The sequence below is a fragment of the Patiria miniata genome, unplaced genomic scaffold (genome assembly GCF_015706575.1).
Source record: "Patiria miniata isolate m_02_andy unplaced genomic scaffold, ASM1570657v1 HiC_scaffold_16, whole genome shotgun sequence".
NCBI classification, from domain to species: domain Eukaryota; kingdom Metazoa; phylum Echinodermata; class Asteroidea; order Valvatida; family Asterinidae; genus Patiria; species Patiria miniata.
Window position 1 is genome coordinate 5983903 of NW_024037054.1, and position 27774 is coordinate 6011676.

Genomic DNA, 27774 nt, shown 5'->3' on the forward strand with positions numbered 1-27774 from the left:
TTCAAAGGTGCTGTCCTCATAAAAAAAAAGGGATCGTGGGCAAGTGGTATCCTGTCAGTGGCGGCTACAAGTGTAAAATGTGTTAGGTTGCGAACAGGGCGAGGTGAGCTATCTGAAAACCGCTTCAAAAAGATGCCGTGTGCTGCCACCAAGAGTTCAAAAGATGCAATGTTTGGATTTGTCTTTCTTTGTTGTCCAAACCTCGATTTGGCGTTGAGCCCTGTGATAGGCCTACATCGTCTTCAAATAGAGAGAAAACTTAATGCCGAATGAATCTTTCAGGTCTTCAGCCTATCATTGGGCCGGGCATCTCACCTGTGTTTCGGGGGAGGGGGCGCGGGGAGGGGGGATTGCCCCTTACTGGATAATCATGTCTACGGACAAAGACAAACGTTCCATGCATATAGCGGACTACGTAATTTATGCCAACACGGTCATCCACTCAGATAGGAGTTCAGGGGTACTTGCATTGTTCTCCCTTTAACTCTTTTCTTAAGAATTTCACTTCTGGGGTACCGTTTTTCTAAGGGTGAGTAGTGGGGTAGCATTGTTCCCTAAATTTCCCTTCGTATGAGTATTCTACAAGTAGCTGTGGTAAGTACGGCCCCAAAGTGTCCATTTGATTTCCAGACGCCTGCTTTTCCAAAAATTTCCTGGCCGGAAAATTGTTTTTGTGACCGCCACATTTTTCAGAAACACAGAGATCAATAAAGTATCACTAACGGGGAACAACAAACACTTTGAACTTTAATTTATACAAGAAATAATTTTCGATGAGGTACATGTACATTCATATCATGTGATCATTGAATAGGCTTAAAGAACCAAAGAAATATATTTACAAAGAGAATTGCAGAGATTTGTACGATGTATATCCATACGATATTACGGTCATGGAGTAGTCAACTGAAAAAAAAAATCAAATCTTAATTTAATCCTTCAAGAAATTTTGAAGTTAGCTGTTATCTTTTCAGTTGTGCGAAAAAAAATTCCAATCCTTCATGGAGACTTTTGAACACTTTTTTTTGGTTCAAAATGGAAATGTGCCTTTCTAAAAGTTGCCCATCCGGTATTTGTGATTGACGTTTCTCTTCATTGAGATTCTCTTCATCGCCGTCTTTTACCTAATAAAATAATTGGTGCCGACATCAGCTCAAGTGAAGAACATGATCAAGAAACTTCATTTTGTTTTCCTTTAAGGCGTGTAACACCCGGAGAGTGGTCATGTGACTGGGTCAGGTGATGAGGTATAGCCCGAGGCAGGGCAGAGACTCAGACAAAGTTTGAAAACAGAAGGCACGATGGGTCCATCAGCTAATTATCCCCCCATCCCTTGGTTATCATCAACATTTCCCATAACAATATCCAACACAGTAACGCCTAACACCTGCCAAATGTGTCAATTCATCCAAATAATAATTATCACGATATTTATAGACTTATAAAGTTGAACAAAGAAGTTGACTGGAGCAGGTTTCGAACCTGCGACCTCTGGATTACCATACCATGTTGGTAGAGCGCCAACACGGTAACACAGAGGTTGCACAATCAAATTCCACTCTTACTGTAGTCTATTTCTTTGTCCAACTTTACAATTATTCTGCCTGCAACTAGTCAGTTTCCCTTTGTGGTTTATTCGAAGATGATAAATTGTTAATAAATAGTCATATGTACAGTTGTACACAGTTACTCGTCCTTCTCGTTCATTTAGACCAAGGCACGCGCAATACCTCCAACAGAAATATACCTCGATTATTCTCACCCGATTGATCTCAGTTGTAACTCGAATCTTAAACCTTGAACCAATCCTAACTTTTGTCAGCACCGCAAAATCACCGCTGCCGAAATGAATTAGAAGAGGGATTTCCTCTGGGGAAATTGCCAACAAACCTAACTTGACATCCATGTATCTCGTTACGAGCTTGGGAAAAAAAATCATATTCTTATTTCCAGTTCCAAACATGTAAGTCCGGTACATGTGCAAGCAAACCCTCCACCATTAGCCTATAGGTCCTATTTGAGATATGGCAGACACAACATAGGAGGGCGCTATTTGGCTTGGGTAAATACGAAAGACTTTACCCAAATCAAACAGCGTCCTGTTATTGTGTCTGCCATTATCTCTAATGGGATAATAGACATCTAATAGATGAGTTACAAACATTTCAAGAGCGCCCTCCGTGAAAGCTCCTTCCCGATAGACGTCCAGTTCTTGCTTCTCCTCGTACACGACGTATCCAGTACAACGAACGAACTTACTATATATAGGATGCAGACCAGTAAATCGGCTCTCATATAGACCTCATGTTATAATATAGCGCGCACTAACAAAACATATTTAAAACACTCACAAAACTCTCCAAGGTGTTTGAAATACCCATGAAATTAAAGCTTATTTCATCATCTTTTATTTTCTGTTCAATTTTCGGTGGTAATCCGATGACTTTTGGGAGAAAATTCCATCCAAAGATGATGACCTCTAAAAGTAGTCCTGTGGCTCATCGCCATTTTGAAACATGATGCCTGCGCTCCATTGTAAAATAGAGCAATTGTAGGGCCCAATTTCATTCGAATTTCACAAGAATGAGCTCGCAGTCCTGTACACGGCTTCCACCCAGCTTTCTTTTTTACAAAACTTCAAGTTCAGGGCCCACAAAACACTGTAGGCCTAATAGCAAAAGCAATTGAAGGCATATAAATCGTGATTCCGCTCGCGTAGACAATTTTGGGTTTATTTACTGGTCTGCACCCTTACGACGCTGGTGGTACACAGTACTGTGTGACAGCGCCTTGTCTTGACGAGTACGGTCAAAACCGCGTTCTAATTGGTTAAGCAAATCTTTGACGTCACTGCATAAGGCCAATCAGCACTGGTCATCAAATTTTCCATCATTTTCGTTTCCATTCACGAGATTTTGCGAATGCCTATCAGTCTGTGGGAAAGGCTACATGTATGAAATCCTGACTCTGGTGCGATGAAGAATGGAGTCAAAATTGATCAAAGCAATACACTCCCCAGCACAAATTAGCAAATACGTAGTCTCAATTATTGTCTCAATTTCCGGCGACGTAGAAGATCTTGAAAAGTGCTGAATAGTTATTGTCAGTCATGGCGATTCCAGCTCGGCGTCTGACGTGGATTCCCGGTCTCTCTCGTTGGGGGCGGTAGACAGCGAGTACTTGGGCCCGTAGTTGGTAGGGGTGATGCTCTCCACAATGAGCGACAGATGGTCCAAGCTTGAGACTCGGCCGTCTGAATCTAAAATAAGAGAGGACATGAAAGAAGCTGTCAATTCACGGGGAAAACTAGAGAATTTGAGAATGTGATAAGTGGGGGGGGGGGGGGCTGGTCACGTGGCGAGGGATTTTAAGAACATGGAATCTAGTCAACAAGCTGTATTTCAACTAGTTTTAAAGGCATATGATCATTTGTATTTATCCCATAACCGAATTATTATCAAAAAGCGTACTTCGATTAAAGATCGTATATACTAAACACCTCGTGAAATTAAACCATCCGACTAGCTGTCATTTGGAAGAAATCAAGAAATGGTAGGTGATTTCCAACGATAAAACTGATTTTGGGAAATATAAACTTAAGTGCTATCGACGAAACCGTGTTTCGTGAACAAAAGGTTGTGCATGTAATTTTTTCATTGTTTTCTCGAAAAGTGTAACATCCACGGGTTAGTTCGAAACAGGTTAGGTTTGGAACATTTTTCTTTGGAGTTTGAGTGGTGTTATCATTGGAAACGAACAATGATGCATCAAAAGTAAATGATCATAATGCCTTTTGAACAAGATAATGTCTAACAAGCTTGAACTAAACAGATTGGTTGAATGTATAACCAATATTGGTTAATAATGCGTCCAACCAAACCGGTATTTGGTTGTTTGAACTAAATATTGGTTATTTCGACCAATCTTCAACCTATCCGTTTTAGAGTGTAGTGTTCAGTCCTTTGTCACAATTGTTATGCGTTTCCGACTTGTCATCGTCATGTTGTCGTTTTCCTGGTCACCTGTATGCATTCTCGTAAAATTCTTCAGTATAGTGTCATCGTAATCATTATTAATTAACGTCAGTTAGTGGCATTGTTATTCATCTTGTCATCATCGTCAGTGTCACCGTCTGACTATACGGCCTTTTTTCATTGAATGTCGTCGTCGCCTTTAATTAACTGTTCAAGATAACACAACTATAGATCTGAAGAACAATGACATCTCCGGCCCAGCTTTGCAAACACAGCAAAAAGAACATTGCAATGGGCCCGACCTGTCAAAATCATCTTCCATCTGTAAACACGGGCGCCGGGAACCCACACACGCGAGAAACAATTTACACTTTTTTTACGCAATTACTTTGCCAGATTAAAAGTACTTTAACTTTTCTGCCAGCTCCGGCCCGTTTGCGACAATCTGGCAAATCCATCGGCTCGTAGCGAATAGCAAACAAACAGGATAGTGCCGTGGGCGATTCGTGCCAGCGCCTTTCTGCGGGGCTCTGGCCGCGAGACGACCCGGGCGTGTTTGCACGGGCAGGCGGGGGTCAAACTCGGTTAGATTCGTCGGCGGATCGATTCAGAGTCTGCTGGTAGCGTACTAGTGCGTGGTTAGTTCGGGTTTTTTTTTAAATCAGTTTCATTATGTCTTGCGATATACATTCAATCAAACACACAGAAGAAAATGACTGAGATTTTCCAACAACTAGGGTAAGCCGACTGTTCCTTCAAAATGGGAGTGTTAAAAGGCTTTATATCAAAAATAGAATGCTTTCAGGAAACACAACTTCATCGAAATGTTCGAAGATCAACGTTATAATGATCAACATGTCATCTTTCATTTTCTTTTCAATTTTTGGTAGGTTGACCATTGCATTTTTTTTTATAGATATTCTCACCCAAAAGAAGAACACCCCTAAACGAATAATGTTTCCAAAAGTGGAAAAGTATAGCCATTTAGAAAATATGTTTCTACACACGTAAGCACGCCTGGCATACATAAACATATTTTGAAAAGTTTATTTTCAAAACGCGATTTATTTTAATAGGGCCTATCCATTTGAAAAAAAAGTGAACCTTTTGCACGGTTATGAAAATTTAAAGAATAAAAACAGTATAACAACCGTTTCTAAACATCATTTGTCACTTTATTGTGTACTTAAGTCGTATCTTAGAACATAACAGCTGTCGAAATTGCTTTTAGGAAACTACGAGAAAGCAGGATTCTAAAAGGGAACAAAATGGAGTATGTCGCGTTTTCGAAATAAACTCTTCATTTTCTATCCAACCAGACTTATTGAAAGGAGCTAATGTAAATTTTCGATTGAACAACCAAAACACAAATAAGTAACTCCCCCATTTTCTAAAGACAGGGGTACAGATAAAAAGTCATGGTGTTTACAATATCTTCCAACTTTTTTTTTAGAATGGGAGAGAGGGCGCTAACACAAAACGACACGAGGGAATTCGGTTCTGTTGTGCTATCCACATCAACCGCATGACACAGATTCCCAAGAAATGTTGCTGCCGAGAAAATAAATGCGGCGTCTCTCAACATCGGAACGGGTCAAAAAAGTCACGTGGCCCGTAGAAAGTACCCCTCGGGGTGCGGTAACACATCCTTTAAATGCCAGTTCGTTGGTTATTTTTAAAAAAAAGTTGATAAGCGTTAATACCTTCATGTGATACCAAAGTTAAAGAAAGAATTTGTTGCTATTGACTTGAAAAGGACTGAGAAAGAAAATAAACGGTAATATAAAAAGAAATTAGGTTAAAAACATAACTGTCTATAGCAAAAACTCGTCAAACTGATGTAATTGAAAAATACGACGCACACATCAATAACATATCTTTTAAAACATTTTTACAAAAAAACTGTTCGGGGACAGCTGAAATCGTTGATTTGAAAATAACTTCTTGAATATTCACCCCCAGTGATTTCGTAATTAATTTAATATGGGCCAACATTAACAGTAAAACATTCAATACTGGTTTCTAATATTACCATTCTGGGTGTATAATTATTACAATGAATAATATTTTAGAAAATGTTACACAATTTTGTTATGGCATCCAATCTATTGCAAAGTTGATTCATTTAACATTCTCAGGGAAAAAACTTATGAGTAAGCGGCGAGGACCATTACGTCTTGTTCTTTCCGAAACATCGTTCTTCACATCACTCGCTAGGTAGATAATTACAGCATGGTAGACCGCATGTATCACCAGAGGTGTTGTTAGAAAGGGGAAAAAAGTTGGGAAAAAAGTTTAAGAAAAAAAGACGGAGGTGCAAAAACATCGGAAAAGTCATTTCCGCTGGGACCGTGCCGGCCTAATCCTAGCCCGCGGTGAAACGGGCGGAAACTACCGGGCCCAGTAAGCCCACTCCTAACTGGGCGGTCAGTCAAGAAATCCCCGCCGCTCGATCTCCCACGACATGCGGGGCACGTTCTATGTTTGGATGGTGTTAAATAGGTCATCAACCTACAAAAGTGGGGATAGAGGGGGAAAATGCATAAAGACCTTTATTTTGCATATAAGCGGTTGACACTGAGATAAAAGTTCCGAAGATATAGAAGGAAAGTACAGGGTGTGTGTGTGTGTGTTATTTTTTTATTTTTTTATTTTTTTTATTTTAGAGCTGTCGCTTTAAAGGGTGTAGCCTATACACTTGGTTTTACGATCTTCCTTGATTTAAATTGTATGATCTTTCAGGAAACAAATGGAATGGACATTTCGAACAAAATAATGTTATATCGCCTCGTAACAAAACCAGATCCGGTTTAGAGCCATGACTTTTTTGATACCATAGGTACGGCATTTTCTGAAAATGCATGTGGTTAAAACCAATAAAATTATGTAAAAGTAAATTATTTCAAGGCTATATTTGATGCACCAACATACATAATGTCAAAGAGTACAATATTGCCCTCTGACCAATTATAGGGAAAACCGTTTCTGAATTTTTGTTAATTTACGCAAGGACGTACGCGAAACAACAAAAAAACACCCAAAAAACCTTCTAATTTCACCCTGCCACGGTCACGGCTCGGGACAACGCACTTTGGGGAAATGTTTACTATCGATCGTATAAAATGCATCGTCTCTCAACAACAGCCTCAATAGCGTGCGAGACGGAAGCCATAAAAAAATCTCGACCAGTTTAACTTGGCCGTTCCCGTTCCATGAGGAAATACCACAGATCGAAAAACATCTTCATCATTTGAGAAGAAAGCATAATAGATTATTCTTTAATGATTTGTCTTGGGAACTCTGGTGTCTTGAGCTTTCATGTTTTGAGATTTGTATCGGTGATAAGGCAAGACATTTTAGTATAAGAACCATGTTTGGCAGCAACAACGAAAAGAATTGGACTTCCCGACATTTTTTGATGTGTAATTGTTTTGGGGGGAGGGGGGTTCAGATTTTGTCATATGGCTGGGAAGTTTCGTTCGGGACTTTTGGTCTGTTTTGGTACGTCTTGTGAACAAGCGTTTATTAGCGATTACTCATTTTCTAAATGTGATGAGAAGACTTATCTTTGGGTTGGTGATGGTGATCGACCTGCTAGGCTTGGGGGTTTCTGCTGAGGAGCGACAGGTCAAAATTATTAATTGACGTCAGGTTTTAAAGAAAAACAAACCTATGGGCATCCACTACTCACTAACTCTGTTCTCTTCGGAAAAAGAATGAACGGCCTAAGTGATTGCAAGCGTTGCCAGTGTATGCTGGCAGGGTGTCTATAGATAAAACACAGTCTCGCATCACGCAAACGACTTCTAAATGTTAAATCTGCCATGGTGCAGGTATCTTTGGTTTTACCTTAATTTTACCGTTTCATACATCCAGCACCAAGCTTTATGGAATTATGTCTTTGCCTTCAAGCCAATAGGTTCCACAAACTGAAGAAGCCTACGTTGGCTAACTTTTACCCGTTGTGGAATAGGAAGAGCCTATAAATGACGGGCGATACACACGGTCTCGATATTATGATGATGTGACTGGAGGGGGATGCCGTGCCGAGTCCCGAGGGGGCCATCCCAGGTAGATGATGAGCCTCTCACATGCAGACAGTGTGAGCTTCAACCGATCAAAGCCAATTGGAAGACGACATTGCGTCAAAGCCAGACGTATATACTGATACTCGAGATGTAGGGTGACAGAGACTGGAGCAGGGGGTCATGCAAAGCAAATACGACCATTCAATGTAAACAGGATTAATAACTTCATCAAGAGAGGGCGCTGTGGCAACATCACGCTCAAAAACTTAAAGGGCTCATCATGCAATACAATGTAATTGTTTAATGCAATCCTTGAAAATGCACCTTTGTGTACCTTTTAATCTGATATTCAATATGTGTTTTGCCATTTTCAGGGGTGTTTTGGTGTTTTTTTAATGCTAATACGAATTGGCATATTCATGAGCAAAACTGTGATGTCATCCGGGCAGAAACCTCAATGTAAAGCTATTTCAGCACAAAAAGTTGCTAGAATTTTGGATATTTTGCCGTTGTAAATTGTCTTTTCTTTGGCGCTTCGTTGTTGTGTCAGCACATGGCAGTACGCCAATGAGCAACCCTTTCTCACAAATGTTTTCAGAGAGCAAATTTTGGGTTCACAATTTGAACAGAAAACCCCTAAACTGTGTAATGTCTTCCTGAAATTACGTCAATGCAACAGCGCTCTCAGTTGTCCGGAAAAGTATGGACACTTTTAAATGTTTGAAGAATACATTACTTATACATTTCAGAGGAGTAGAGAGTTCCACAAAATGTTTTCCTAGGAAAACATCATCGCATGAAACCTTTAAAAGGTTTGAAATTATTTTGAAAACCTTTAAGCATCCAATGGGATTTGTGGGAAGAAAACAAAGATATGTATCTGCATTATTTTTAAAGTCAAGTTATGGCTAATGTGCGGAGTTTTCATAATGTCTAAGAAATGTATTCCTTTAAGCAATTAAAAGCCACACATTCCCTTCAGAATTCTATTACGACTATTTAAATGTATCACAATTGAGTTATTAAGTACATGTATGTAAAATAGGTCGCTTATTATCACGAAAAAAATAGTGTTATCAGATAAACGATATAGATTTTAAAGCTCACACGACTTTGATAAAATGGACCTAATTTTGTCAACCATAAACTCTCAAAATCATTGCCAAAAATACCAACTGATTTATTCATTTGAACAGGTGACTATATAGAAATCTCTAGCACAATGTAGTAGCTACAGAAAGCAAACGCAGATCGATGTAACTTTCGCCCAAATCTATCAGTAGCCGCAGAATTTCTATAGTCGACAATCCTGACTAGAAATAAGGTATTCTGACTGAAATTTCACCCAAGGCTGAACCCAAATGACTACACGGTATTCCTTTTTCTAGTCAAATCTGCATAAGCATTATAATTCATCTTTCTATAAGCAAAATTAACTCATATTCATCCTCCTTGTGCCAAGGAAGGATAGACGAAACCACCGTGCGTCTCAGGACGAGGTACGGGGTGCCTGCGACCTTTCAGCCCCGTGCCAATCTAGCCTGTTCGCACTTACTAATTTACTCTGATCCCTTATTGCTACAACAAAGCTGGCTTCCAAATACGTTCGCTCTACCGGAGAAACCCAGAATTATGTAAACAGTTCACCAACCCCTTCAGCCATGTAATATCCTAATTTTGCCTGGTCCGATATCAGGACTGTCTATGTTTAGGGCTCGGGAAGGGGGCCAAAAGAAAATTGGTATTTACTGACCCCTTCCTATAAGAGAGGATAAAGTGAGACTAAAGAATAATTTCAAACCAAGGCCAAATTGTCCAATTTTAATGACAGACATTTGAAATCAAGAAAACTTTGCCTAATTTTAAATTTATGGAACCATTGTTGTATAATATACGACAGCCATCGTATACATTTTTAGTGAAGGTTTGCAGTAACACCATGTGGTAAATCTCTATTGAGAAGCAGTGTGGTTCTGAAAAGATCCGGTTGGTTGTTGGTCAAAACTTACTTTGTATACATTTTTAATAAAATAAAAATAATTAAAGTGTACAAAACAATTTTCATTTCAATAGAATTTGATATACACAAATATTTATGTCACATTTTCAGTTCTACTGTTTTCAAAGTATAAATACTTTAATTAGGTTTAGCTGTGGTTTTAATTAGGACATAATACCCCCATTGGGAACGGTAAAGGGTGCAGTGAACTAATTCAAGTGAGAATTTCTACGCGAGCTGATTAGCTTAAAAAGTGACCCCACAGTTTCTTTTGAAAACGGAGACCGTTTGGCTTTAAAAACGGTGGAATTGTGTAAATGTAGCCAAGGATCAACTCCCTGGTTTTTGGGCTTCCATCTGAGGGCAGGCATGATAAAATTACGGTTGAAAAATGGGTCCTATTTGCCTGAGAAAGTGGAAGGATGCCACTTGTAAAACGGCTACATGCAGGCTTGGGAACTATCACTTTTCGGGAGGTGATTATGTTTTGGTGTGAATATTTAAAAATGTAATCGGGTAATCTACCTAAAATTGAAAAGAAATGAAAAGATGAAGTACAAAACAATAATTTAATTTTTGTTTGAGAAACCCCAGTGATGTCGCCTTGCATGTTATTTGACCCTGAACTTTGTTGATTTTACACTGTTTTCAATGGGGCTTGAATTGGTTCAGTGCACCCTATAATGGCGGACGAGGATGTCACTTTGAAGACGAGTCAAGGGGCTAGTGACATGGAGATCATTGAATGAAATAGATCCAGGGTATGGGTGCTTTAGAAGTCAGTGTCGGTAACCGCATTAAAACCAGACTGGCCTTCGAATAATTCCAAGCATTTTGCGCGCGAGAGGGGGGACCGGGGGAACTCGACAGTTCATGTTTTAACAAACCCGACTCTTAATTCGATCATTTACGAGGTCTTTTATCTGGGGTGTTAGCCCAACGACGCATAAAGTGCTTTTGCAGACTGGCCAAAGAATGTACGGCTGGAAATGTGATATCTCTGCCGATTATCTCCCTTGCGTGTTGAGGCTCTGGTCAGTTCTTGTTATCGACCTGGTTTTATTGCTTAACTGTTCGAAATGCAAATGAGTAATTTAATTATTTATCAAAGACCTGTTTTAAAGTTTGGACAAACACTGAAGATGCTCGAAATGTACATCAAAAAGATTGCGGTATTAAATTGACACAATCAGATTCAATGTACCTATAGCTCATGGTGTTTATTAGTACGTTAATTATCTTAATTTGTTATTGATCAGATCATTTTTTTTAAGTGAAAACAGGACAATAAGCACTGATAAAAAGTGCCGTGTTACTCTCAGTTAATTTGTGGACAATGCAAATCGTGAAGACTGTCTGGCACATAGAAAAGGAACAAACATTTAAACCATGTGACAATATTGGAAAATGACAATAGCAAACATGATAGGAATTGTAGCAACAGCAGTGACATCTAGCATCAAAAGTAAAGCAGCAGCAGTATAACTAGTGTAAAAGCAGCACTGTAGAAGTAATAGAAACGGCTATAATAGCAATAACACCAGCAGTAACGGTAACAACAGTAGCAGATGCAGCAGCAGCAATGGCAGGACTGCAGCAACAACTGCAACAACCGCAGTACGAGTAGTGGTAACAACGGCAGTATAGGCAGTATAGGCAGTAAAGCTATACAGAATGCAACAACAGGAGAAATATAGCAGCTGCAACAACAGTAGCAGCAGCAACAGCAATACCAACAGCAGCAGTAACAATACAACACTAGCAGGTCGAGGTAGCACCAGCCTATAACAGCAGCATTAACAATGGCATAGGCAACAACAACAACATCGGCACCAACAGCAGCAGCAACAACCGCAGCAGAGAAATAAAACAACAGCATTAACAACGGTGACCGCTCGATAGTCCGAAGGTTCGATAGTTCGAAGGTTCATTAGTCCGAAGGCTCGATATAGTCCACAGGTTCATTAGTCCGAAGGTTCGTTAGTCCGAAGGTTCGTGAGTTCGAAGATTCGTACGGTCCGAAGGTTCGTACGGTCCGAAGGTTCGTACGGTCCGAAGGTTCATTAGTCCGAAGGTTCGATAGTCCATTAGTCCGTAGGTTCGTTAGTCCGAAGGTTCGTTAGTCCGAAGGTTCATTAGTCCGAAGGTTCGATAGTACGAAGTGTTCATTAGTCCGAAAATAGAGTAAGGTAAATAATCCGAAGGTTCGATAGTCGGAATGGACGATAACGTTCGATATTCTGAATCGACAATAAGGTTCATCAGTCCGAATTGACAGCATTGAACATTATTGTCAATTCGGACTATTGAACCTATAGTGTGCTTTCGGATTAATGAACCTTCGGACTGTTGAACCTTGTTTTCATATCGGACTACTGAAGCTTCGGAGTTTCGGACTAACCTTATTCTAAATTCGGACTACCGAACCTTCGGACAAATGAACCTTCGGATTATCGGACCTTCGGACAAACAAACCTTCGGACTATCGCATCAAATGTTCGGATTAACGAACCTTATTACATTTTCGGACTAATGAACCCCCGAGTATGGGAAATCTGTGTGTTCGCCTGTTCGGACTATCGAACCTTTGGAGCAATAAACCTTCGGACTACTGAACCTTCGGACTATCGAGCGGACCCTATAACAACAGTAGCAGCAGCAATAACATCATGCAGTGCATGTTTCTAGCAGCATCAACACCAACAATAGCCGCCAGCCCGCAGCAACAACAGAGGTCAGACATTGTATCGCAGCCACAACACCAACAGAAGCAACATTAACAACAGTACAATCACGAACAGTAATTAATGTATTTTAAAAGAAGCTTCAGCTTGTAGTTTCATTATGTAGCAATCCTATTCCTTCGCGTATAAACCATTCATGTTAGGATGTTATCGAACTTTCGGCTGCTCCTCGATGTCGAACCAATCTAGCGCTTCTCACCATTAAGCCAACGAAGCGTAATAAATCTAGCAACATTCGCCTATCGCCGCATGCGCCTATGGGAATTACGGCGCCAGAAACGCAACACCTAATATTGGACAACGTCTATAAATATTTCCCCGCCAAATTTCTGTGCATATCTGGCGTAAATCAACAAAATGTGTCGGGAAGAGCTGCAAAAGTGTTGGATTTCTCTCATCGACGACTCTTGTTCCCGTTTATCTTGGGATTTTTTTACTTTGTTTATAGCGTGGGGGGGGGGGGGACTGCAATGCAAACCAGATATCATCAAGTTTACGAATTCATCTGGATTGAGTGTGAAGTTGGCGGGTTGCTACTGTGAACATCATGGCTTTACGATAGAGGACAGACACACAAAGGGAGAACAAAACGATCCTTTCAGTCCTCGAGCGTTGGGTCTTTTGTTGAAGACGGTCCTATCCTCGATCGTACGGTTATGTGCTTAATATGTGGGAGAGTGTTATATTAAAGGGAAATACAAAGCATTGTCCTCGGGCGTATAGAAATTCACGCCTATGTGTTTTTGCGAATGTGGTTTCTCCGTTTTTGATAAAGGATTCGAATAAAGGCTACATGAAAACACTAAAATTCTAACCACCGAAAAAGATGAAAATTGATAAGAATTTGATGACAGCTTATACGCATTGGTTGTATGAACATAAGCCCGCAACGGATGATTTTGTTTTGAACATTGAAAGACACGCGTGATGATGCTCCTCCTTCCACATTTGAGCAAAGACTGACTCTCTGGAGTAAGTAGAGTCATTCCTTAACGTTAACAAATGTCCCATCATTCTTTAAACTTTTCTTTTTGATCTCGAAAAGGAAATCGCTTCGATTACAATCTTCAAAAGTTCCTAAATGTGCTTTTATAATTATGGCACATCATAAAAGCAATGTAAATCTATGATGTACACAGACCAGACACACTGAACCATTAGTTAAACAAAAGTATTTATGGCAGATTCAATATTAGGCAGTGCAGAAATCCTACTGACTGCCAAACAGATCATGAAGATCGAAGACTGTCAATCGGTCCTGATCTAAAACCCACACCCTTGGTGAAAGCTAAAGTTTAATGGATAACCCCTTTTACCCCATACCTTCTAAATCAATAATATGACATTTGAATTTCTCGGCGTTGCATCTGGCCAGCGCCGCCTGAGGTCACGGAAAGCAAAGGTGACATTAATACTGCGTGAAAACAGTCATACCACAAACAAAGCATAAATCATAACTTGGGTTCCAAGTTGTCACATATACAAGAAAATATATTATTGTTTCGAGCATGTGCATTGTGCATTGTGCGATGAGGTTTGGACGTAATGTAGTTCCCATGGAGTACAGGGAGGTTGAGTTCACGCGTCAGCTGTCACATCATGTGTCAACTGCGTCTCATGCGCGGCTGTCCGGTGTCTTCAGTCACGGATTATGACATTTCGTGAGGTATTGTGTACTTTTGGGTGCAACAAGGGAATATCTTGCACTGCACACGATAGTTGAAGAACGCGCCCCCCTCAGTCACAACTCGAAGTCACTAAATATCATACTTTTTATCAATGTTTTTTTTTTTTATCTATTAAAGGTATCGCTTCGTCTTTCGTCATTTTGTTTTTCTAAGGTAACTTGGTATAGAGATGTTATTCTTAGGTCAAACATTCAAATCCCGATTCAGTAATTCTTCCAAAATTTAATTTTGCAATTCTTAGTAAAGTATGCAATGTGCAAAACACTTTCCAACATCTCCAACTTATACATAACATGAAAATGTCAGTACATAATGCACCCATCAATTGCCCCCCCCCCCCCCCCGCTGCGCTGCGCCAGGTCTTATGTCGGTTTGGTTACGTATTTAAATCCCCAGGGTGGGGATTTTGGACACTTACAAAGATTTTCACCCGTACCCTTGGCATACTACTACTAGATGCAAAGGCAAACATTAAGTGCGCCCCATCCATGTGTCTGAGATTGTCGCTTACATTAAGCCACAGGGGTGGCTATTTTGTCAATTCAAAAGTGATAATCCCAACGTCTTCGGTGGGTCAGCCCGTGGGGGGGGGGGGGGGGGGTAGATGGGGGAACAATTGAAAGGCGCATAAGTATATGTCATAGAGAAGAAGAAGAAAACCCAAACTAGATCCTGATTAAAATAATGGCTATACGGCACAGCCGCCCAAATGAAAATAAAACGGCTTTTGCTAATAATATCAGCCGGTGAATTAGCACAAGCATGGTATGTCTGTTAATAGGATGTTCTCCTGCCATTTTGTATCAACAAGACCAAAATTTATTTTTAATGCTAAATGGTATACGGTCCTGAGTTTGGGGTATATATTTTAAACGAGAGTTTTCCTCAACATTTCGTTTCATAAAACTGTGAATCAAAACGGTTAAAAACGTGAAGCTCAAGACTAGACGATTATACCAAATTGTTCTTTTCAAAATACTATACACAAATGCCATTTTTAACAAAAAGTTGGTTGCGTGGTTAATACGCTTCTATTTTCTTGTTGTCGATGTCCGGCATAGTTTTACCAACTCAAGTTTTCGGACTATAGGGATCAACGTGACACCGACAGTGCTAGATTGAAACCGGGCTTCAGGACCCTTCCTGCAACACCTCTCCGTCAGTATGATCTGCTCTCTCAGGCTGGACCGGCCGACGCCTTGCCCAGCCGAGGCCGGCAGGGTCGGCCGGACGGCTCAGCATCAGTTGCGACGCGGGAGCCGACAAACCACTCATAGGGCTACACCGGACCGGCTCCTTATCAGCCACGGAGAGAGAAAAGGTGGTACGCGGTACTGGCTCGCGACGGCAGGGGCTGTGCGACGTACGTGGCCCGTTACCGTATAAGAACATATTATTTCTGACATATATCCATCAAATAAAATAGATTTTGTTTGGAAAAAATTAGAAGAAAATTGTCCCTGGATTTAAAAAAATCTATACGAATGAACACCCGCAGATTTGGGGTAACATAGAAACCATTGCCCACTTTAGCAATTTCCTCTTGGATTGTGTTCCTTTTCGAATTCACATCAGTTACTGCAATATATAGGCCTGACTCAAATGAGAGGAAGTTAATTGGCACATCTGTCAACAAACTGGTTCTGGGATGGAGATAAAATTAAGCTAGCGGAACCGTTTACCGCGTGCAACTATATAGGGCGAGTAAAAGAAAAGAAACCCAAATGTCGGGACCGTTGTTTTAGTGAAGTTCTGCATGTAGCACTTTCAAAATCGAGGATATAAAAGCCCAATTCATAAGCTTTCTATTAGTACAAGAATCATTCAAATTACTCATGTACTTTTCAAGTTACGGAGTATTAAACACAACCACCGTTTTAAAGTTCTGTCCACGGATCACAAAAAAGGTGTTCGTTCGTTCAGCAAAACGAAAACAATTCGCACACATCCTTATGTGATTTGTTTCCGTTTTGCTGAAAGAACACTGAACTTTTTGTGATCCGTGGACAGAACCTTAAAACGGTGGTTGTGTTTAAAACTCCGTAACCTGAAAAGTACATGGGTGTTTTGAATGATTCTTGTACTAAAAAAAGCTTATGAATTGGGCTTTCATATCCTAGATTTTAAAAGTGCTACATGCAGAACTTCACCAAAATAATGGTCCCGACATTTGGGTTTCGGTTTTTTTTTACTCACCCTGTATAGGGAGGGACACCGCATAAAAGTCAACCCATTCAAACACTAAAGCTATACGAACACACCCTACTCCACACACGCTTTACAAGTGATCTAAATGTAATGAACAACATTTGCCAACATCAACAAAAAAAATTACCAAATTATTATGATATACCTTACTTGACTGTATAAGTGAATAACAGTTTCAAGCATCCTGTGAAATCATGGCACCTGGTGTGCTGTCATTTTCAAGAAAAGTGGAATTTCTGTATCAATTTCCAACTGACTTTTTCAAAGACTTTTTCAAAATTGAGTACCTCATTCTGTTTGCAATCGGTTACTCATCCGTGAGCGGGCGCAAGCCAGCTAGTCTAGTTCCCAAACCTGATAATTCCCCGAAGTCTATAAATTAGTCCGTTTCGTCTGAAGTATAGGGTCAGAGAACCAGGCTATACAAGAACAGCATTTGTTTTCTTGGTTTTTCCAGCATCTATGATCACAAAACTTTAAACAAGTCATCAGTCATGCGCGGTTCTAGAGCCAATATTTTTTTTGGGGGGTGGGGCTAGCAGGGCGGATCCAGAAAAAAATGTTCAGGGAGGAGTGCTGAAATGTAGACCGGTTATTTTCTCCACACACTTAGGCCTTCGAAAATCAATAAGTTGGGGGGGGGGGGTGTGCTCGTGCCATATTTTCAATGGGGAGCGCCAATAAAATCCTACAATCAGGCACACTATATTAACTACAAATGCACCCATGTCACGACTATTTTTTTAGGGGAGACCGTTCGCATGTACGTCACATTCCTTCTTTTTGCTAATGCAATTTTTTATTTTTATGGATTTTTTTTTGGGGGGGGGGGGCTAGACAACCGCCACAGTCATCAGTGTAACAACATTTGCTATAAAAGAATAACCCAAAAGCCATCCATATCCGAAATTGACAGCAAAAGCAAATGTTGTATTCTACCTTTAATTGAATAATTGGGCAATCTTGTAAAGATAATACATGTGAAACAAAACACGTGTGGAAAGACACCTAAGACAGGTGTGCAATTAATTACCAATTTTTTCCTTTCTTTTCCACAGATGAGATATTCTCATCTTCAAACCCAGCTGAGGTCGCCCTAAATTGGCGAAATTAGAGCACAAAAAACCTAATTACAAAACGGTGTTTTCCAATGTCCACAACATTCAAAGATTTGTACACACAAACAGATGTGCATTAAATCCTTGTGTAAAATAGTACCATAAAACTCGACAATGGTCCGCTCTAACGAAACCCGATTTTCTCCGTAGATTATTTTTGAAGTTTTGCGTAAAACCTGCCAAGAAAATGACATTGTGATAAGACTCTTGTATCGGTTTTTACCTTTCGAGGTGTCTTCACTTCCGTCGCCGTCATCCGAATTGACTTTCATCAGGCGGAACGAGCAGGACGAGCCATTGAAATCATGCTGAGAAAGTTAAGAAAACAAAGACCGAACTTAACTATGATCCAATCAGAAAAGCTTTTACAAAAGAAAAAGAGCTCACTCTACTTCTAGCGCCACTGTGATTGGTTTATATAGTCACTCATGCGCATTCGAAATAGGCTGAACTGTTATATTCCAGTTGTATAGGTTTGGTAACGTCGACCAAATATACCATTTGAATTATGAGTTTGAAACAATGAGTTATTGTTAACATTAATAACTAAACAATATGTTATTTATCAATTTCTTTGGACATGTGACAAACTGACCTTTTTAGACGTGCCAAAGTTTTACAATTTAGACGAAGTTGGTGTCAGTATTTTTCAAATAATTTCAGATATTTGATGTCTGGACCAAACATTCTGTTATAATTTGTTCGATTTTGTTTAAGAAACCATCCAATTTCGACATTTTACTCAAAATATTGCTGGTGTAATGAAGATACTGGGCATGTCTCGGCATACAAAATTGAGAACAAGCGTGCGAAATGTATAGGCATAAGGTCCAGTATACACAAGTCCACATTATGACACCAATTTTTCGGCCCAAGGTGACCGGTCAACGTACCCTCGGACCACACTCCAGTTACCACCCCTCATCGGCACCCGGCCGTAAACCCCTACCGCATGCCTGCTAAAACGCTTACCAAACCAAACCTGATAGTACGTCCCTTGGGCATTTGGTAAAATTTTGTGGGTATTTGAAGTCGAGTAATTTTCGCTACAGTTATTATATGGCACCCGCTGGCATTTTTATACTGGCAACGGTTAAAACTGAAAATTTCGGAAGCTCTGATTTGTATAAAGGAGTGGTGTGGCTATAACAGTTTCTACACACGGGAAAAAAACTTGCGGTGTAAATCTAACACAAGTATCATTATTATAGGGCCACTAGTGTTATTTTTTTTTACGCCAGTGTACCTATTACACCAACGTATTAAATCTAGCACCGCTGTTTTTGCAGTGTCTCTGTGCGTCTGAGGCTACCGCTTTGGTAGATCGTCATTAATAAAGCTGCAGCATAACTGTTTCAATAAATGGAAAAAAGATAAGACACCAAATCAATAGTTTCTGGTAAGGTGTTTGTTGACAACCAAATCATTTAGGTGCATATTATTATGATGGTTTCAATTGGAAATCAAGTTGTCTCCGCATCCTTGCTTTAAACAAAGCAAGAAACGCCTGTTGTCGCAACAACTTCTCACGATGCACGAAATTCCGACTGCAATACATAATAGCTCTGATGTTTCGTTTGCTTTCCTATGTACACTGATTTTCGTAGATCAGAAAAATTAAAAGTTATATCGATCCCTTGAGGTTGGTGGGTAGGCCTATATAACAACTACCCCTGACGGCGTGTGGTGTACCACAGAACAAGGACAAGATAGGGGTGCGAATGTCGAAATTTGGACAATACAAGTACATGTATAGCGATTACAAAATCTACCACCCTTACGGGCCTTACCAACAAATTTGGCGAATGGCTGTGTGTCAACGTGTATGTGTCACGCTCAATTGCAAAGTGTCTGACCATATCCAACAGGAATTCTTTGCTTTACAACGATATTTGGCCGAGATTAAAGTATATTCTAAGAGATAAATTGCAGTCCACATTGCTTTATGAAACACTGTACATTATACAGTGTTGTATAGTCGCCATCACTTGAGTCAAGTCAGAGTCCGAGTTTCGAGTCACTCGGGTCGAGTCCGAGTCACCGAAATTGCGACTCGAGACGGACTCGAGTCCCAGTCCTGGACTCGAGTCATTACGATGAGTTCGTAATTGATAGATGAGAAAAGACGAAGTGTTATCAAGAGATGAGAAACGTTTGCAAGAGGCAGGAGAGATTGCATAACTCAGTGTACAGGGGGAGTCAAAAAGAAAGTGACCGAATTTGAAAAATATTTTTTAAATATTTGGCTTGCTCCATTTCTTAAAAAAAACATGGGGATAGAGTACATCTTATTGACTGTTTACTGTGAAAATTTCACTTCATTTGCATACTCTATTCCCAAGTTATGTCTATTTCAATAAAAAAAATCACAAAACTCGGCTGTCCACCACTGATCATTTACCGTTCTACAAACTGATGAATACCCATTGAGTACAATGAAACATGGAGGGTTACCCACCTCCATGAATGAACGAGAACTTGCAAAGGAAAACATACAAATATTACCATCATATTTCAGGGAAAAAAAGGTGACTTTCGCCTCATAATCAAAACACAAAATCTGACAATAAAAATAATGTTTCAGCTTTGATTTCAATTATATAAATCTCATTTGGTTTTTTTTATGCCTGTGTGTAGGCATAATCTGTAATGCTCACTCAGCTCATCCATTGGCATTCCATGGCCAGGTATAAAAATGGGTTCGTTTTAGTAAAACATGCATAACTTCTGATAGCGTGGATCAATTTCAGTAATTCTTTTTTCAAATGAGTGGACAAACATTCTCTTTTAAGACATGCTTCATTGGTGTATCAGATTTGATTGCTTTTAAAGAATTTTTTTAATCCGGGTCACTTTCTTTTTGACTCACCCTGTATACCCTGCCGAGTAACTTTCATTACAAGAAAAACACACCGATTTTTGGTTTTCTTTCTTGCTGAATAGAACCAAAACACCTCCTGTTTCTTATTTACAAGAGTCCTTGAGTAAAACAAAGACAACCCATCAAGGACAAACAGTTTATGGATTGTGGTCGCAACGAAGGGGAAACTCAACAGGAAAATATTTGGGGATTAAATTGAAGGGGCATGACGCGAAATTAGCGGCAGTCGTTGGCGGGCGGGGACGGCTATAATTGGACTTAAGTGACGAAAGAATTGCGGCCGCAGTTTACCTTGGGAGTACAATTTTGTATAGCTCGAATAGATGCCTAAAAAGTCTATTCTGTACAAGTTTCAATTACTGTGATCATAAAACTTCACTAGAATGGATGCTTGCAAGAACGAGAGTTTTATAGTGACGTATAGCACCGACTTAAACAACACGATTTAACACATTTTTGATGAATTTTGTTTTGGTAAAGGAAAGTATTTTATCCGGAAATCATTTTCAACCTGAGTGAAATACACAGTGGCAGTTTATACGTAATGACATCAACTACTTTGATGAGTTCCGATGCCAGATTTCAAAGAGCAGCTTCAAACGAAGAATATATAGACGATTAAAAAGACGAATTCACAGATGGAAGTTGGTCAGTCTTCGGTTTTACGAGAGCAGAGCGTATTACATCGTCCCTTGGCGGATTGGGCCAATCTATGCACACAAAAAACATCGGAGTCTGTGGAATTTCAACACGGCCACGGCGCAATTACTGCAAGCAGTCATAAAAAGGAGTTGACGGCTCCCGTGGCAGTAAAACCAAAATCAAGAAAATTTCATCGTATACCATCGTCGCCTCGGAGATTTAATCAATTAATTAATTCCCACGCAGGACTACGGGCTCCCCTACCGAGAAAAGAAAGTGTTCCTCATCGCGTCTTAAGATTGGGGAAATGGGGCGAAGCCGTGAATCTTATGAAACGGAATCCCCTTTCAGCGTGTCGAGTTTTGATCAAAATGATTGGACTGATATTTGGCGAGACGATCGTGCGGCGTGAACAAAAAACTTGACAAATGATGTTTCGCGGTGTGGTCAACATCAATTAGCAAGAAACCTTATTACGGAGCGGGAAAATTGACATCTGGCCTTTATGGCAGGGTTGCCCTCATAGAAACTATGGATAGTGTAAATCAGTGCCTTGAGTCACGTCTACCGCTGGAGGCATCGGCGGGATTTGGACCCTGAACCTCGAAAATCATGAACGGGAATACTGGCGAAAAGAGGGAGACCGGAAAAAGGCGATTACAAACTCATCAGCTTGTTCCGATTGAGGGCCAAATTGAAAATGTATTTCATCAAATGCTTCAAAAATGATCATGACGGTGTGTAAGACTGAGAAAGGGTTAGAGGTATTTTCATTGAAAACTATATGGTTACACGCCTATGTTCCGACACCCCTATGTTCCGACACCCCTGTGTTCCGACTGCTAATGTTCCTAGCCCTAACCCTAACCTAAATGGGCTAACACAATCTTATATGTGGGTTTTCGAAACATATATGGGTGTCGGAACATATTGGGTGTCGGAACATAGAGCAGTCACCAACAACATTACTAAATACAATCGACCGCGATCGATTTAAAGTCATCATTTCATCACAACTGGATTTCAAACTTACAGTGGCCTGAGTGCTCACGTCATTTCGATTGGTATTAAGTTTCAAATGTCAGACTTCAAAGCCCGTTGGGATTTCTTCATACAGGTATCACTTCATCAATTCATTACTTCTCCTTATATCTAAAATCAACTGTCTATACTATCTACTGTAAGATGGAGACCTTTTCGCCTACCGACTTGCAGTTTAAAAAAATATATTCCGCTATGTCCTTCGCCAATACTAAATTTAGACATTGCGGCGGTATCGCCACGCATACTCACGCCAACCCCAATCAACCACGTCTAAACACATCCATTAATGATCCTGTAGTCAAACCCATCCACAAAATGGTTTCTCTCAGTTGAAAATCAAATTCTGCTTTAGAAATTTCATCAGGTTACCATGACAAGATTTCAAAAAGAACGTGGCTGTATAGAACACTGTTTGTATCTGAGATTCTGTTCGGTTGTGTTCAACAACATCACCGGTGATAACATTCGGTTTGCATCGTGTAGCTCATTTTCTGGACGCTCTTTTCTTCAATCTATGTAATTACCAAAATGTGGAAGCCACATTTCATAAAACCCTGTGATTGTGAATTTCACAGAACTTGAAAACGAAGCCAGAACAGAACTCGTTTAACACAGATATTTTTACCGCACAAAATATCAACGTCTCCCGCTGCATGCCCGCAAGAAGCGATAAAGCTCCGAATTCATTATTTTCTCAATCAAATTTCGGCAATAAAACGGGGAAATGAGGCCGAGCCGAGATTTACGATCCATGGAGAGAAAAAAATACCCGCCAACTCGTCACCCACCGTCGAATAAGCAACGACTGGGGATTTCCTTCGTTATGCGTAATATTGTCACGTATACACGCCTCTTTCTCTTTGTTTTATGTGGATTTTCATCGTGATTATTATAATTTTGTTATTTTATGACGGTAAAATGTACTGATCAGGTTTTAATCAGGCAAAGTGATCTATTAAATGGATTCAAGAAAGGACGTCTGATTTACAATAGAAAGACGCACTGTTAGGAGTTTAGGACCAACTAATTGGTGTTGTGAGGAAATGGAACCCTCAATTCTGAAAATCAAACCAATCAGACAATAATAAAACGACAATCCGGTCCCAAAATATGCAATGTAAAGAGCGGATGTATTCAAAAGATGGATAACGTCAATTTGTTTGTTTTATGATGACATAATTTGGAACGAATTAAGTACCCTCAAAAAGCGTATAAATCGACGTAATATTCAGGACAAATTAATTCGGTAAATCCAGGAAACCTGCCATTTTAATGATCTGGCTAATTCTGCAGAAATTGACGTCATGAAACAGTCTCGGCAAAATTCGCCGGACAACTTTTTGCGAATTCGTACAGCGCGCGAATACTTGCCGTGACGTCACGAATAGTATTGTGCAGTATAAATCGGGCTTTATACAGGAAACATCCCAATATTTAGACAGACAAGCAATCGAGAAACTAACAAACAGATGGATAGAATGCACGCCAAAAACGTGTACTTGGATAAAATTCTGAAATGTTGTAGCTATAGATGCACCTAGCCCTTCGCCATCTTCTCGTATTCACAGTAAAATTCTCGCACCCTTCCACGTTCCCCTACCGTGATTCGACCCGACAGTCCCCGGGGCTGAGCGTGATTTCACTCGCCACGTGAGACACATTCCATCCGGTCACCGTGCCGAAAGTGGGAACACACGGGCACTTCTGAAGGGGAGACAATACGGTCTACCACTATAAACGGACCGTGATGCGTTTACAATCTGTTCCGTCAAAAGAGTCACCTTTTGTTTTGAGAGGACTTAGGCCCAGTGTCTGGTTATGACATTACAAGTTGTGGGTTTTTCAAGTCCTGGTTTTAAAGAGAGCATTTATAAAATGGCATTGAACTGAGGGAATTATTTTGACATGTAGGCCTAATCAAAACAATGTCTTATGAATTATCAATACAGATAATAATGCAAAAAAGTATGAAAAACCAATATGATTCATGACCTATTTTCACTTGAAGGGAATGAGTTGCCACATTGACAGCCACAGGCTGCTGAGTGATATTTTTGTTTCGAATGAAAAGTATTTCCTCTTCAATAATCTTTTCTGCACAGATTTTGAGCATGTATTCTTGCTCATTTTGCCTTAAAAAATGCAATAAGGACTTGTTTTCCTCGATTTTTTTTTATTTTAAGCTCTTCTTCACTTATTTTGTGCAACAATGTTTTGGGAGCTTTTTCAAGACATGTTGGCATGTAGCGGTGTATTCAGTCGGATTTGACCCCAAAAGGTTCTTGAAAATTTTCTGAGAATTAAAAATAGGACTAGAAAACCCCGCTGGCTTTCCACATGCATGTACTCCACGTTACCTACGGACTGATCCGACATTACGATGATATGGGGATAGATAAATCTCTACCATTGCCTAAACCCCAGACCATTAACCTTGCCGCTAATTTTGATGTATAACCCACCATTAACTGAATTACAGTTGGAGAGCTCCGCATTCCAGAGCTAGCCCCGGCCGACCGGCGCGCCGGTGGACCGCACGGTTGAGCATCCTCTGTCTCCGCGTGCTTTTTTGGACTTACCGTGCCAAGCCGCGAGTCCATGGAGGAAAGCAGCGCTCCATCACTGCCACGCAGCACGCCGCGTCCCGGGTGGTGCACCAGCGGCGTGGACTCGGCCTCGTGCAGCATCATCTGCAATCGCTCGATGTACTGGATGGCATTCCGGAGGATGGTCACTTTGGGCATTCGCTGCTCCGGGTTGGTGCAGGTCCGGCGCTTCAGCACCTCGAAGGCCGCGTTGACTTTGGTCAGGCGCCGCCTCTCCCGGTCCGTCGCCGCCCGCCTCTTGTCGAAGATGTTGGTTTTCCTCTTACACGCCTTACACGCCCAAATCAAACATTGTCGTTCCCCTGTTGGACAAAGTAATACTCCTTTATTAAATATCGTTGAAGTCATCAGCAATACAATAAAGCCGACTGTCTGTTTTGAAGCAGAAATATTTTATTAGCTACCTTAAGTCTAAGGTTCCTAAAGTCACATTGTAAAGGTGTAGAAATAGGCCTACGGACGGAAGTCTGTTGAAACCAATCACTGTACAATAGACAAATTTTGGACTTTGTTTTGAGGTTGCATAAGCTTAATTGAAAGCTATGATCAAGCGAAAATGGCGCCCGAGTGTGAACTGAATACAAGATCAACAGCAACATACCTGAATGATGATTCTCGTGATCGTGGCCCGGCACCAAGACGTGTGGGTAGTGTCCAGTCCCGTTCTCGCCGTTGTTGATGCTGTGGTTGTATTTCCCGTTCATGAAACCCCCTCCACCCCCTCCTCCACCGCCGCCTGCCACGTCCCTCAAGTCCTCCATACCCATGTCTCGGTCATGGGGGTCCATGTTCTCGCGCGAGTTTGGCCGGTACACACCCGGGGAGGCCTGGTCGGTGAAGCAGTGGTAGTCGGGCGGGGAGGACTCGGCGGCCCCGCCGGGCCCGTAACCGAAGGACTGGAGGCACATCGGTCCGTGCTGGTCCGCCACGTACCCCGGCGTGCTGCCCATCGTCGCCAACATGAAGACCCGGTGTTCGAAACAAAACCAAAAATATCAACCGAAAAACAGCCCTCTAAAAATATCAGAATAACTGCCGGATATTCACCTTGAATGAGGCTGCGAGAAGTTGCACGCACAAAAACCCTCTGGATGTAATTCGTGGCGGTGTTAGCGCTAAGCCGGCTCCGAGTGGGAACTGACGTATTTTTCACTACATGGTTACCCATGTTGAAATACCACCACTCAAATCCCACGGGTCTACTAAAAAAAAAGGCGCCGGTGACCGACCGTATGATGACGCAAGGACAGTGCAGGTGGTGCCGGGCACCAGGCATGGAAACCCTGGGGATGGCAACCGATCGGGCATGCGCGGTGCGGTCCCAACATATCCGCGGGCTTTTTTCTGTCAACTTCTGAGCACGATGAGAGATGGCGGATCAAGTTCATTCCGCGCGGACGATCTCGCTTCGTTGGTGTCCGGGTTTTTGTGGTGGAAAAACAAAAATAGGACCGTTGTGTAAGTGCAGAGTGCATCATGTTGTTTACCACTGAGGACAAGAACTTAAGTTCCAGGCAAGCAGAAGAACCAGTTCGGTTGGTTAGTTAATTTTCACGGGCCCCTCTCGCGACCGTCAAATATCGGCATCATGTCACCAACCTCGAGGATAAATAGGTGCATCTTAAGATTCTCATCAAAACGAAGACATTTCTCTTAAACTGCTCATGGAATAACGGGGGTAGATACGCTGTTAGTGTTGGCCTTCTATAAATTATACAGAGATGTTAATTTTACAAACAAGAACAAACCAAAACTAGAAATGTGTTCGTGTACGAGGTACGAACACAAGCTGTTTCGTCTGTTTTGAAATGGCTCTGTGACATGCGATGACAACATGATTCATCTGACGTCACTAAATATCACGTATAATACATAACACTATAACACCAAGTACAACTGAACCGGACCTTTAGTTCTCTAGATATATATAGGCCTCCGCAATGTGTCCCTTTAATGTGAGGTCACATGACACGTGATTACGTCATTATAACGTCACTTAATTTCACATCTAAAAACACGTTCCTGTCTATGTACTAACTAACGATTCAACCCAATCGGACTTGTACTTCAGAAGATACAAAGAAAAAAAAACACCGCTGTACATGTACTTGAAAATTAAGTGGATGTTAACAACTGCGACCTAATCAGAATTTCTTAACTACTCATAACCAAAAAAGCCCTTGGAAACAAAATCCTATAAGAAACAAAATCTGATATGGTAAATCAGCGGAGATGACACCGCTGCTAACTAACTAATTCATAAGCTGGATATATCGGCACACAACACCGAATTCAGGCTAATTAAAAAAAATGTTATAAATAACTTGCAAAGGCAATATGATGGACGGTCTGTTGGGTACGGACGGTAGGGTTGGTTTAATAGTCACATTCCTTGGAATTTTCCGACACTTTTAAAAAAGTTTATATTGTCTTTGGGCAATCTATATCATTCATTTGTGTTTTTGCTTGTTGGTTTACAGAAAAAAATATTTATATGCAAACAGGCCTATACATCAAATCAAGTTTGTGAGAGAAAACAAAGCAGCTAACTTAATATTTTCGATTTTAGGAACAACCAACCCTATAAAATGACTCCACAACACACCTCTCGTCATCGGTGTGAGAAAAACGAGTCCCATGAGCGGGACAAACTACTCACCCGCTATCGACCTTTTGTTCTCCAAAAGTGTGAGGGGAATTCTTATATATACCCGTCCGCTTCCCCCGGTGAGCGAAGGTAGTTGAGCCCGGAGACTTAGCCTGAAAATCCGTAGAGCCTAGACAAACTTCCGCCGGCGGGGCCCGGAATCTGGGTCTCCCCGCCGATCGAGCTGTTGTTGTT

The 27774-nt window shown here is 40.9% G+C and overlaps 1 protein-coding gene across 1 annotated transcript; it reads right to left on the minus strand.

Moving 5' to 3' along the window:
* Positions 1-2565: 2565 nt before the first annotated feature.
* Positions 2566-26050, minus strand: LOC119722574 (transcription factor SUM-1-like). The gene is made up of 4 exons (XM_038192758.1): positions 25534-26050; positions 24906-25234; positions 17983-18067; positions 2566-3259 (listed from the first exon to the last, which is right to left on the minus strand). The coding sequence occupies exons 1-4, from the start codon at positions 25892-25894 to the stop codon at positions 3108-3110; spliced, it is 927 nt and encodes a 308-aa protein (XP_038048686.1). The 5' UTR covers positions 25895-26050; the 3' UTR covers positions 2566-3107.
* Positions 26051-27774: the final 1724 nt, after the last annotated feature.